The sequence below is a fragment of the Phragmites australis genome, chromosome 4 (assembly GCF_958298935.1).
Source record: "Phragmites australis chromosome 4, lpPhrAust1.1, whole genome shotgun sequence".
In the NCBI taxonomy this organism is placed as follows: domain Eukaryota; kingdom Viridiplantae; phylum Streptophyta; class Magnoliopsida; order Poales; family Poaceae; genus Phragmites; species Phragmites australis.
The window spans coordinates 28,772,589-28,785,906 of NC_084924.1; the positions used below are offsets into that span (position 1 = coordinate 28,772,589).

At 43.6% G+C, this 13,318-nt stretch overlaps 3 protein-coding genes across 4 annotated transcripts; 1 reads left to right on the forward strand and 2 right to left on the reverse strand.

Moving 5' to 3' along the window:
• The first annotated feature begins 564 nt into the window (after positions 1–564).
• Positions 565–3,178, forward strand: LOC133916021 (protein GAMETE CELL DEFECTIVE 1, mitochondrial). Its single transcript, XM_062359484.1, has 3 exons — positions 565–1,212; positions 2,537–2,726; positions 2,804–3,178. The coding sequence occupies exons 1-3, from the start codon at positions 668–670 to the stop codon at positions 3,011–3,013; spliced, it is 945 nt and encodes a 314-aa protein (XP_062215468.1). The 5' UTR covers positions 565–667; the 3' UTR covers positions 3,014–3,178.
• Positions 3,179–3,352: 174 nt separating this feature from the next.
• LOC133916023 (protein IRON-RELATED TRANSCRIPTION FACTOR 3-like) lies at positions 3,353–5,633 on the reverse strand. Its single transcript, XM_062359485.1, has 5 exons — positions 5,416–5,633; positions 5,211–5,323; positions 4,634–4,752; positions 4,231–4,358; positions 3,353–3,974 (listed from the first exon to the last, which is right to left on the reverse strand). Exons 2-5 carry the CDS (start codon positions 5,279–5,281, stop codon positions 3,507–3,509), a joined length of 786 nt encoding a protein of 261 aa, XP_062215469.1. The 5' UTR covers positions 5,282–5,323; positions 5,416–5,633; the 3' UTR covers positions 3,353–3,506.
• Positions 5,634–8,968: 3,335 nt separating this feature from the next.
• On the reverse strand, positions 8,969–13,161 carry LOC133916024 (probable methyltransferase PMT2). Of its 2 annotated transcripts, XM_062359486.1 has the most exons (8): positions 13,017–13,161; positions 12,779–12,868; positions 11,495–12,141; positions 11,156–11,366; positions 10,766–11,060; positions 10,262–10,651; positions 9,791–9,868; positions 8,969–9,709 (listed from the first exon to the last, which is right to left on the reverse strand). In XM_062359486.1, the coding sequence occupies exons 3-8, from the start codon at positions 12,131–12,133 to the stop codon at positions 9,487–9,489; spliced, it is 1,836 nt and encodes a 611-aa protein (XP_062215470.1). In that variant the 5' UTR covers positions 12,134–12,141; positions 12,779–12,868; positions 13,017–13,161; the 3' UTR covers positions 8,969–9,486. The 2 variants fall into 2 exon arrangements, with proteins under 2 accessions (XP_062215470.1, XP_062215471.1); XM_062359487.1 differs by lacking the exon at positions 13,017–13,161 and having other exon boundaries at positions 12,779–13,005.
• Positions 13,162–13,318: the final 157 nt, after the last annotated feature.

The following is a 13,318-nucleotide window of genomic DNA, read 5'->3' on the forward strand; positions in this document are numbered from 1 at the left end:
ATTCACATGCCCACTAATGTGCCCTTAGGTGTGGCAAAGGGTGTCTAGGCTACCGCTCTTGTCAATAACATCAAAAGACTCACATGCTCACTAATGTGCCCTTAGTCAAAAACATCAAATACAATGATGGAACAGTAAAACTTAACATGCGCATAATAGAAAAAAAAGAAAATTTAGATATACACCATTATAAATGTCACATTTTTAAAATACGTCATTATAAATTCGGTATTTAGAAATATATCATTATAAATCTTTTGATATTGGATTCGTGCCATTACCAACGTCTCCAGCTCCATTTCATATGTTTTCTCATTGCCATATTTCCGTATGGACCGTTTTGCCGCCTCTAGGATTTGGCTCAAGATTTTTTGGGAGAGAGGGAATATATAATTGTAAGTAAGCCCCTTTATCGTATACTAGATTAAGAATATCTATAGTTCTATAATACAATTGTGTATTGACACAATGTACAAATTTATAATAAAATACTTAAATTTAGACCTTTGTTTTTGTTTGTCAGAACATCTATGCTTTTACTCCAGTTTAAATTTAGTACTCGGCAATCTCTCAAGCTGCAGCCAACAAATTGACATTCTCCACTTCCCCTGCATCACTAATTCGCTAAAATCCAACGTTCTCCGCGGCATTTCGCCGAGCACCCGCCATGCACTCCCTCCGGCGCGCCCTCCGCGTCCCCATCCCCACCACCTCCGCCTCCGGCCTCCGAGGCCTGTCGTCCCACCGCCGTGCGCCGCCGCCGCAGGCTCCCTCCGCGATCACTGGCGACGACGAGTGGAACGACGCGTGGGAGACCGCGTGGCTCCCGGGCGACTCTCGCGCCTCCACCCCGGCGCCCGCCGCTCCGTGGGAATCACCTGCCTCCTCGGCCTCGGCGGCCACCGCCGTCCCGGCCATCTGCACCGAGGTGGATCTCGACACGAAGGCCTTCGTGGCCGACATGGACGAGCGCTGGGCCGAGCGCCGCGCCGCGTCGAGGCGGGGTCCGTCGCAGCGCGCGCCTCGTTCGGCGGAGGGAGGGGCCGGCGAAGTGGCGAAGAAGAAGGCTCAGGCGGACGAGTACAGGACGAGGAAGCAGCGCGTGCACGCCGCGCTGTGGGTGAAGGAGATCGAGAAGATGGAGGAGGTGCGACTCGGCAGCGGGGGAGGCGGCGCCGACGACATCGACCGGCTCCTCGACTCGTGCTCAGAGTGCGTTGCTACTCCAGTATCTTCAGTCTTTGTTCTTGAACAGAGTTGCGACCCTTAGCTTGGTTGCTTTCTTCATGCCATCGCATTGCTTGCTTAAATTTCCATTAGTTGGTGGAAGGTTTGCCATTATCCTCCCAGGTCCCAAACGAAGGCCGTATTGATGAAAATTCTGTTAACATTGCAAGATCAGTTATATTTGTGATTCGTATGATTACATTGATTGTTTAACTACTTAACTTAAATGGCATGCAGTAAAGTTTATGCTCAAGGATCTTCTTTTCGGGATCTTGGCAAAACTTTGAAACTGTAGTATTTGCCTATAGTTCTCCTATGTTTTGCAAGAAGATTACAACCTTTGGATAAATTATGAAAGATGTCCCAAATGCATGGGCAATAGGAATCATGATAAATGTATCAGGCACATATCTAGCGAGGAAGATTATTGGCATCTCATTGTTATGTGATTCTGCCGTGGTCCTGTTGATTGTTGGTGGACTATTCAATGGGACACTATAATTTTTTGCTAAAGCAGACTGTGCTGCTGTATAATATGGGCCTGAAAGCATCTGTTGTCAAATTAGAATCTGTTGAAGTGTTTTAACTGCGATACTTCAAGTGAGATTTTGGTGAAAACCGGTTCACTGCCTCAATCCTGATGCACAAATTACATGTTAAACCGGTTCACTGCCTGAATCCTGATGGACAGATTACACGTTGTGTTATTGTCTTTACGCGCTTGGTGAAGTTACAATCACGGTCATATGACTCATACCATTTGCTGCCAAACTTACAATCTAGCAGTATGACATCACAAATTATGTACTTTGGAGGTTTATCCTGGATCTAGTACATGTGACATTTCTTTGTCAGATTTGAATAGTTTTTTTTTTTGGTTTAGGTACTAATAAGTACTGCAGTTGAGTGTCTACTGCTCTTGCTCAATACCGAACATATGCCAGTTTTGTTCGGACTTCAGATATTGCTGCTCATCATCTAGTTGGCAGGAGCGGGCACTGGGCAGCATAAAACTAACAGATTTGATTGACCAATGCACACCTTTTCTGCAATATTTCTTATGCTGTGCTACTATTGCTTAAACTGACAAACCTTGCCCATGATGCATTGTATCTTTTAAGCTGGGCAGTATCACTTGGTTCATGTAGAAGCTTTGCATACTATACAATCATTTCTAACAGTTACTTGTCTTCCTGTGGTAGCAAATTTATAGTGCATGACTGATTGGGCTTTGTGTTGCGCACACTTTTGCTTATATTCTGTGTTTGATTGATTTTGTTAATTTGCTTACGGTCCTTGTTAAATGCAGTATCTTTGATTCTGGCAACACTGATTTTGGCAATTCTAAGATCCCAAGCACTACTGAGATCAAAACCAAGCCTGTCGGTTGGGAAACTACCTCGAGAGGTCAGGATGGAAATATATGGGAGATCTCACAGCGAGAAGAGGACATCCTTCTCCAGGAATTTGAAAGGAGAATCGCTTTCAGTAAACAACAGGTCCAAAACATATACTTTTCTCACCCAATACTATTGCTGATATTGTTTCTCTAATGATTTTAAAAATGTTACTGCAGATTGCTAGCTTCATCAAAACCCACATTTTTAGTCGGAGGCGTCCTATTGATGGATGGAAGTACATGATTGAAGAAATTGGCCCTAACGCGAGAAAAGGAAAGGGGAGTGTGCAAAGACTACCGAGTGTGACTGATCCCACAACCCAGCCGTACAGGGAAGACACACATGCAATTGCCTCTGGTTCCTCTTTCAGAGGAAACCGGCCATAACAATCTCCAATATACTCTCTTTCATCGATTTACATAGGCTAGGGTTCTTTTGCTTCGAAAGTTGTATTGGTGGCTTTGTGGAGAACATGGTGAATTTTCTGATTCCTTCAAGGTCATATGTGTACTGATGCTTTCCAATTAACGGTAACGGATACGTTTAAGCTTATTATCATGCTGTAGTTCACATTATCAGACGTCATACAACATTCTGGTTTGATGGCCAAGCTCTGCTAAGCTGTATCGAAATGTTGAGCATCCTAGTCTCGTAGCTGTTACTTCAGCACCAAGAAGATCAATCCGCTTTTGCGGAGATTTATCAACAAAAGATGCAACATGAGGTGAAAACTGAAAAGGGTACTATACTCCTATTTCCATCAGTGTCATCTAAGCACCGAGATCCAAAATGAAGATTCGTATTTACATGCACGCGGCTTCTGCTGTCAGTACACTCACTACGTTCAAACATACCCTTTAGTTGCTGGAGGAGACCCACTCAGTCTCTACCGGTGCTAGCTTCCATGCTAGTGCCGATTGTGCCGCTGCTGCATTGCTCATCTTCCATCCTTGGAAGGCCAGAAAACAGGCTTACAGGCCAAGAACTCGCCTGCGTCGGGTACCTTGCCTGCGGTCGCGCCACATGGTTGGGAGCCTCCTGGTCTTTGGATGGTTCATAGCCCGTTTTTGGGAAGAGCTTCAGTTCCCGTGGTGGTGCAGCATACGACAGTTCAATCACTGTTGGTGGTGCCAGTGGCTGCTGCAAGGGGATTATAGTGCTTGCGATGCTTGGTGGCTGCACTGGCTGCTGCGATGGAAAAACTGCGCTTACGGAGTCCGATTCAGCAGTGCCATGGCCCCAACCTGGATTGGTTGACAGCCGCATCCTCAGCTCGTTTTGAAGCTCCAGAATTTCTTTGCCGAGCACAGTAGTCTCATCCCGCAGCTCATCTCTCTCCATTGTAACCTGTTTGTGGAACAAAAAAGATAGCTAATCAAGAACTGTTGAATCACGTTGGATGATGCAGAAAATGTAGTGCGACGACAAGTTTTTTCTCTCTCTCGAAATGATGACATTGGCATGCATCTTGTTTCCTATGTATGAACTTCATACGAAAGCATTTAGCAGTGGATTTTCATATACCAATTCCAAATCACCAAGTTTGCTGTGAGTGCTACTACTGAAATGAATCGAACATAGTTCACAGTTTAGATGAGCTTACATAATGAGATTCATTCTGCAGGGTGCCGTTTTCCTTCCGAAGTGATTCTACTTGAGAAAGCAAATCTCTTAGTATTCGAGTGGTGTCGGCTAATATGCACGCCTTCCCATTGTTCTGCCTATTTTCGTCTGCAAAAGATGTTTCATCTGATCAGGGAAATGTCCGGTAGCAAACTCAATCAATATAAATTTTTTAGGGATACAAAGCAAAAGTAGGTTACATGAAACGACTTCATCAAAGTACATGCCAGGACTAAAGGGTAAACATGACGGTAAGCAATAGATCAAAAGACCAGTTACACCCAATGCTAATTTGATGCCACAGGATTTTTACAAAGCACACCTCAAGCAACGCTGCTTCAGGTGGCAATGCTGTCACTGAATGTTAGCGTGTACCTACTCACCAAGAATGTCACCCAGCTCGACAAAGAGATCATTTAGCTGGTCGCGTTTAAGCTTCTCCCTCTCAGCCTTGTGGACCTTCCTCGGGGCCTTCTTCTGGATCTTCTTACCGGAGACAGGCCTGCGCAAGGTGAAACGGAACTGCATCTTCAGCAACAGTGTAAAACAGGCACAATTCCCATTTCTATTTGATCCCCGCAAAAAAGAAGAATGAATCGACAGAGAAAACAGGGTGAGTCAAGAGCAACCTAACTGATCGAACTTATTAAGACAAGGTAGAACTTTACGACACTTGTTACTCGGCAACTCAACTTTATATTGTGCCTGTGCCTACATCAACCCATTAATTTGTTACTAGAATTTTCTGCTAGAGTACCGAAACATTGAACACATTAACCTATATGGATGCATTAATTTGTCAGGCGATGAGACAATCAATTTAATCCAGGACATCAATATTCTGCGTCCACGGAGACAGGAACACCCAAACGTACTGCTAATTGAAATGGAATGGAATTTAGGACCTCCCTTCCAGCCAAAAGAAAACTGCAACCCCTCTCCAAGAACTAACTCTCTTACCCATGGAGCAGCTTGTCGGCGGCAGGCGTGCTGACGGCGGTGGCGACGCTTCCCCTGTCGGAGGGCACCATGCCGGCCAGAAAAATCTCGGTCCCAACCTCTTCCCCGCTCCCCTGCAGATAGCAACGAACCAATAGCGCTTGAGTCAATCTCTCCCGATTCCTGAATCCTGACAAACGAAAGATCATAGCGAAAGAAGAGCTACCTCGAATCGGAAGCGAGGCTACCAGGCGCTTGCCCGGATTCGGGTCCCGCCGTGTCTCTGAGGGCGCGTGCGGGTTGGGAGTCCTTGGCCTCCGCCCCTACCCCCTTCTCCTCGTTCTTCTGCTGTTCTTCTGCGGGCCGCGACCGCGAGACGGAGAAGAGAGAAAAAGGAGGAGGGTGGCGGTGGGTCCCCCTGCGCGGGCACGTAACGTAATGGCTCGTGCCGTTCCGTTCCGTTGGGCGCCGGTGGTGTAGGATGGTGAGCCGTGGGCCGGAGAACACTCGGGGCCCACGCGTCGGTGGTAGTGGGTGGGGCGGACCGGTGCGGGACGCGGGCGCGCGTGGGCGGCGCCCTCCGGCACTCCGGCCTGGCGCGTGCCGCTGCGTGGCCTTCCACCGCCCGGCGCATGCGATCCCACGTCACTCTCTCTCTCTCTCTCTCTCTATTTTGTTTTTTGTTTCGTGTTCACTCGCTCATCTCCAAGTTAATTTATCCATATTTATGCGTGCTTGTTTTTACTGTTCAACATTTTCTGAATTGATTTTGTGTTCTTTGTGTTGTTTTAGCTGTCACCTAACCCAAGTATACTATATACGTCACAGCATAAACTGCATTTTTTTTTTGTTTTATTGGGTACAAAATTAGTTTTTTTTTGTGTTGCAACAAGTCTCTCCTTGCAACGAACCAGAGATCGAGAGGCCGGGCACGTCGTATTCTTGGACGACGCATGCAAAGAAAGCACACGGCTGCGGATCGAGCTTGGACGGATGACGTGTGCGCGCGGGAGAAGAGGGCGGCGGCCACGAGCCTCCATGCTGGCACTCTGGGCCCACCACGGTGTGCACACGACGCAGGGTCGACCGGCTCGTGAGTCGTGACGCCGCGCGGGGCCGCCTCGTGCCCACTGGTGGCGTCTCGTCGTGACTCGTGAGCTCGCTCTCGCCTCGTCTCGTCTGACTGAGCCAAGGACCACGAGCATCTCGTCTCGTCTCACATCACGCAACGTCTGCACCCCCTCTTCTGTGTTACTTCCCACTTATTATTATTGTTACATATAAGGTTACAAATAGGTTATAGTGGCGCTTAGCGACAGTAGCATGATTTCTTTTAGTGTTTAGCGTTATAACATGATATATGAGCTGATAAAAGTTAAAATATATTATAAATGTCTATTTTACTATAATTTTATATAGTGAGATTTACTAAACAACACATAAAACTCATTGATAAAGTATAAGACATATAGTAGTAAAAAAAATATTATCAATAAAAATAGATAAATATGATTTATTGGTCTTTTAAGCTCAACTTCACCAGATAACAATGCATTAACTCAAAATCTCACAAATAAGATTGATAGCCAGCACTGAATAATTAAGTATCTAAATTACAATCAATGTTCTATAAATATCAAATATTTGATTCACCACCTCGAAGGATAAGCTCTTAACAACTCCATCTCAATATTTTCATCTTCATCCTCGTAACTTGAAAGAAGATGACTCCAACGTGCAATGTACTGCACACGCTGATCAAATAGTCGCATCATCTGTGACGACTCCAACGTGCCAATTCGGTGACATGATATGCTTGTCATTTAAAGAGCGCGTTGCAGTCCCAGATAAAACGACACAAAAGTAAACCAGCCCCTCTGAAGACCTGACGACATTCAATAGAGACAGACTGTGATTACAGCATATACAGAGCGAGCTAAAAGCCTGAAACCTCACTCAACTGCGTGGCCTGCACTTGTTCCAACTGGTTTAGTTTAACAACTGCACAGCATCCATGTGTACTCTGCTAGTACATTATACTGGGAATACAACTTTCGAGCCTTGATGGAACTCTCAATATAATTATGCCCAGTTACAGGAAAAAAACAGCAAGTTATTAGAATTAACCAACTTTTCAGGTGATTTAGTTGACGTTATAACTAGATTACTCTTGCAGCTGAACCATGTCATTTAGTAGCAGTTGTTAAACTAGTTGGAACAATTGCAGCATAAGCCCTATGAGTATGATAGAACTATAATAGCTCTCCAATGGTAGCATCATGACATGCAGTTCATTCAGGCCATCGCTTGCGGATCACTGGACAAGTCATTTCCATCATCATCTCTCCTTTCGTTTGGAAAACCATCGATTTTATTTTTATTTTTATAACCTTTTCAATGCAATATTTTATTATTAACCCGTACTAGATTATATTTTTAAGAAGTAGCTCCTTTGTTGCTTCAAACCGCATGGCGTGACATGAACACACTGTCACACCACATGCAATGACGTAATAGGGTGCAATATGTTGGAGCGAGTTGGAAAGGTCTACCCGGGAAGATACGGTGCAATTTTTGTGATTACAGTACACTCACAATAATTCGTAGAATAGCCCTAACAAATCTGTTGTCAAGCTACCACTGTAATGTGCTCAATATACTGTCCAAAGTACGACAGTGCTCAATATGCCGTCCAAAGTTTATACTAATCATTTGGATATCTTAAATACTTCAAACGAAAGAACCCACATTAGAAAGATGTAGATCTCATCAAGAGCTATAATTTTCATATAAAGGTCATCATCGTCCGACATCGTATGAAAAAGTTATAATTATCTGAAGGATAATGTTATCACGTCACATAACTGCCACTTATGGTCCTCCATAGCATATCTCTCCGACGCGATCTAATGTGATGTACTGTCACAACACAAAATATTGTGTAACAGTATGTTCGTATCACGCCATGAGATTTTACGTGATCAAAAATGTTATTTCTTGAAAATATAGTCTGTGATGGGTTGATAATAAAATGTTAGATTAAAAAGGGTTAAAAAATTCAAAAAACATCTAACAACTCTGCCGGAAACAACAAATAATGCCACTCGCATCAAGCAGGACATAGTACATCAAGTGCAAGCTATAACCATATTCTGTTAATAAAAAGAAGAATACATGAGCAATTGACGATGTACGACTACAACTCTACAGAATCTGCATTCCCTTTGATTGACTTAAGAACCTTCTTGTCCTTTTTTGAAGATAACCTTCTTGTCCTTGGATATCCCATAAACATCAAAGCAAGTCTTCCATTGATATTCAAATCTGCAACTGATCCGAAGTGGTAGAACAAAATGGTCAGATGCACCCATTTAAGTGAAAGCATGCACCTGTGCTTAGGCGCACACAAATCAGTTTAACGTTACCATGTAAAACTCAGAGCCATATGTGCCATATAATTCAATTACTTCAGTTTCTCAACTTCCTCCTGACAACATCAGCTTTGAAACCTTTGAAATTCATGTGCCAAGTAACTTCCTGGTTACATAACTGCAAATGTGGCCTCTGGATTTGCACAGATTTAAAACAGAGACTTAAATTGCACACCAGGGAAAATTCCCAGCCAACTGTCGAACCAAGACAGTATTATTCCCCCATTTTTACCCTGCATAGTCGGCCAATCTTCAAAGAAGTAATAAAAATGTGCTTCCATGAAACCACTTCCCATAACCTTAAAAAGAGAACTTGAAAGAAACTCATGTACTAGGTTCTCTCAAGAATACGAAAAACTCATTGCAATCTTGCTTCTCATTAAGGTTACACAAAATGTCCCTGGGCTTGAAATGGATGTTATTCAAATCAAATAGGGAGCAACCCTAGAGGTTCTGATACACTATCCAGTTCAAGAAATTCTAAGATACAACAACAACAAAATGTGGGTGAAGGAAGAGAAATACTATCTAACAACTATGCCTGAAAAAAAAAAATCAGCACACTCCTAGTTCATGTCTTGCTGATGGACTGTTGAGAAGATCGTAAATTATAAGAGCTGCATCTGTCCCAATGTACTTGCAAACAGGCCATTGATCATTTGCTACATCCATCAACAGCTACGCACCAGTGGAAAAATCAAATCACAAGGTATCCCATAATTTACTCTCACCCGTGTGATTGTTTTATTTCTCCAGAACTCAACACGGAATGCTGATTTCCAAACTATACCTAACAGGGTTCTTTCGATAAACACAGCCAGGGGCCAAGTTATCCACATGACTTGAGAAATATAATGTGAACATCATTAACTGCTCTTGTCTGCAATGACCCAATATTTCTTAACTGCAAAGAGTATCTTCTCAGACACATGAGGGCCACCCTCATGGTCGGCCAATCTGGTGTCCCACCTCATAGCTTTGGCTATTTTCTCCACCTTTACGAGAACATCAACCTTGTCACGGATTATAACTGTGCCCTCCGGGCGTAAGATTCGGTCCATTTCTAGGAGTATATCTTCAAATTTACACCTGTTTCGTAACACATAATGTCAGTCAGGAAGATCTATTAAAAACATAGAATCACAGTGCAGTTTTGTGTATGTCGATTACCTGTTTTGGTACAAGCTGAAGATGGCATTAGCGTGTATGAGGTCATATGTCCTCGGGTAAGTAGAAAATCCTTCACACCTGGACCAATAATGAAGTATAATGACCACATAAACATTCAATTTAAAAAAGGCATTTCTTAACGGATCAAAACTAGCACTGGATCCATCAAGTGACTAAAGCACAAATGCAAAGAATTCACAAAGCAAGCTTGACAATAGTTCTGCTATAATATAACTTCACCGTGAAGCCTCAGTCATCACATAGAATGGTAAACAAGTCTACCCTTTCCAACATTGTTCTCACTTCTTAAAGCAAATATATTAATAGCAAAGGGATAAGCCCTCCAGATCACAAAAGTAATTTGGGCCTCTTCTGAAAGGCAGAACTACGGAAACAATTTCACAATAAGAAAATGGAATGGAATGGACAAAATGGGAACCCAGGAGAGCAACACATAATAGTACTACATACCAGTCGTGATGCATTCCAATTAATCCACGCTCGTAGATTACACCTAAAGTGGAAGTATCTGCTATTGTTGGAACAACATTCATGACCCACAGCTTCCTGAACTCCAGTGCAGCAGCAAAGCTACCAAGACCCGCATTCATGTCCATTATATTACGATACCTTCCAGTATCAAGCAAGTTATTGGTTTTTTTGTAAGCAATAACATGTTTCTGCCAAAGTTTATTGTCCTCTTCATATGACTGAACCGAGAACCCAGGCACATAACCAAGGGCTATCCGAGGAGGTACCGCATTGAGCCTTTTGGGAAAAGGCTCTAATTGACCACCCGCAACCTCTGATACACTATTAACCTTGGGAAGGGGGGTTATACAAACTGACATTTTCTTATACCTGCATTTAGCGAATGGAATCAGAAGTATAGGCTGGAAAGTGAAGAACAAACAAGAATCTTATGGACAAAATTCAAATATTCTATTGGGAGGACTGCAGAGGAATGACACTTACCATACATCACTGTCATTCGTCAACTCACATTTGCCAACTTTTGGATTATCTTGCTTCATGGAGCACGACTTGTCATTTAATCTCTTTCTCCATATGGCGATACCATCCTTCTCAGATATTTTCTTCCAACAAAGAAGCTCTGCGAATTGTTCTATTTTTCTCTGCTCATTCCGAAGATCTTCCTTTGTTCTCTGCCACCCCTTATAGTGAATCTTCCAGCCAATGGGTGGGCCTGATAGTACCCAATATCCGCCAGGCCTTAGTACTCTGTCAACTTCCATCATGTACATACCATCTGCAGAACAAGAGAATTGACAGTTTCACCATGTTTCAGATGTTCATGCTATGAACTATTTATATCATAAAAAAAAGTTCACATTGTGTTCTTACCATTTCCACTCCATGGAATTAAACATCTCGAGCAATGGGCCATGTCAAAGACACGAGACGGGAATGGCAGCTTTATTGATCCAAGGACACCAATATATGCAGGGACACCTCTCTCCAATGCAAACTGTACTTGTGCCTCATGATTATCCCTTGGTGCAAATGACATGGTCAGAACATTTTTCTTCAACAGGTAAGCGCCCAAACTGGCAACCTAAATGAGATAGTAACCAAAAAAATAAAGAAAAGAAAGATTAAAGTTTATGACACAGCAAGAACAACAGCAGCTGCATTGCTCAGTAAACATATGTTTGCAGCTTTAGAGTTTAGACTTTGACGTACTCCGCAGCCAGTATCTAGTGCAGTTCTCACTTTTCCTTCAACAATTGGGATGACAGAGGCAAGCTGGTCTATATACTTATCTGCACCCTGAGGAAACTGTGTTCCACCACCAGGGAACCTGAACAAATTGCCCTCATAGTGCACCCAGTTCTGGATAGCCTTTTCAACCGTAAGGCTCTTGTGAGGTACATTGGCATAAGGAACAAAATCACGGCTCTTTGGCCATGGAAAAGGAGCAACATAACCCTTTGGTGCTGGAATAATACAGTGAAGTTTCTCCTTTTCAGGCGGGCAATGCCTCTCCCGATATATCATGTTGTTCCTAGGGAAAGTCATTGCACGCTTTTGCTCCTCGCAAGGAGTATAATCGGTGTACTGCTCATCACATGGCTCAAAAGCTTCAACTTCAAAAGTGACAGTATCATTAGGGAGGTCCAAAGCACTATGATGGGTCTCAAAATTCAAATTTGGGAGACGTGCACATTTAGTCTGCTCAATCACCCAAGTTTGTATTTTATCTCCTCCTCCAGAACCACTTCTCCGCCAAAGACCCAAGAGATAGAAGAAGGAACAGAGGCCAAAGACCACAACTACAAGTAGGGTGTTTCTGGTCCTGTTCTCAGTCAAGGTTCGAGCCATACCACGCCCTAACAGATTTGACAATCAGATTCAGTAAGTCTGTTTAGTTAGTATAGCAAAAAGTAAGCAGGAAAGGAAATGAACTCATGGAGTTTAAAATCCAGATTTCATCAAAAAGCCATTAACGTGTCGCATAATTGAATTATATTTTACAAAGCACTTCGGGTATCTATGCAGAAAATATGACCCCTTGAAAATTTAACCACTCGTTCTCAGCTACTAAAATATTTTCTTTCCACATCATCTTCTCTACTCTTGGGGAAACAATTAAAAAATTATTAGTAGTATTCAATGTTGCATCCGGCAAACGCCTTTTGGAATCACAAAAACTAGCTAATGGAGTGCCGAAGTGTCGATCATCAATGATTGCAGAATTTATAGAGCAGCATATCTATTCAAAGCATTATCCAAAAAGGACAAAAATAAAGCCCAACTATCTGAACACATCGCAATTCACAACCAAAACTGCACCACTTCATGCCAGAAATCATGGATCGTTGATTAAAGGACCTCAATTTGCGTCCTTCAGGACGTAACAAGAAGGAATCCGTCTGAATTTATTCGTGATTATTGGTGTTATCCTACTAAACTCATACCAAAACCCCAAGATTCAATAGAGGAACCCAGAGTAATAAAAAGACTAACCTCTTGGGACAGACACCGGAGCGCGGAGCTGCTGCAAGGAGCCAAGATAGCAGGATAACACCAAGAACCAGGAGATCACAAGAGACGGAACTGATAATCCAATAAAATTAGAAGAAATCAGCCACTTCCTCCGTCAACAAAACTAACTCGAGATCCACAGCGAGGCACAGATCGGCGGACCTTGCGAGAACCACAACGAACCGAGCCCAAAATTTATGAAACACAAGAATGTATATACCTTGGCTGTTCGTCTAGTGGAGCACTTCACCAATCACCAGCGGCGGAGTGAGCGAGGCTGAGCCGGGGGAGGCGGCTGCTTCTCCTGTCTCTCTCCTCTCTCCCCTTTCCCGCCGGTGCCGCATCGGGCCGGCGCGTCTAGGCTGGGACCGGGACCGGCGGTTTCTGTGGTTCCATCTGGTCCGTCGGATCGGACACGTGGAGGGAGATCGTTTTCCTTGGGGCTCCCGGCTGCCGACTTGGGCCGGCCTGCACTGTTGCTGCTGGCCTCGGAAGCCCTTTCCAAACAAAGCACCCCGCTAG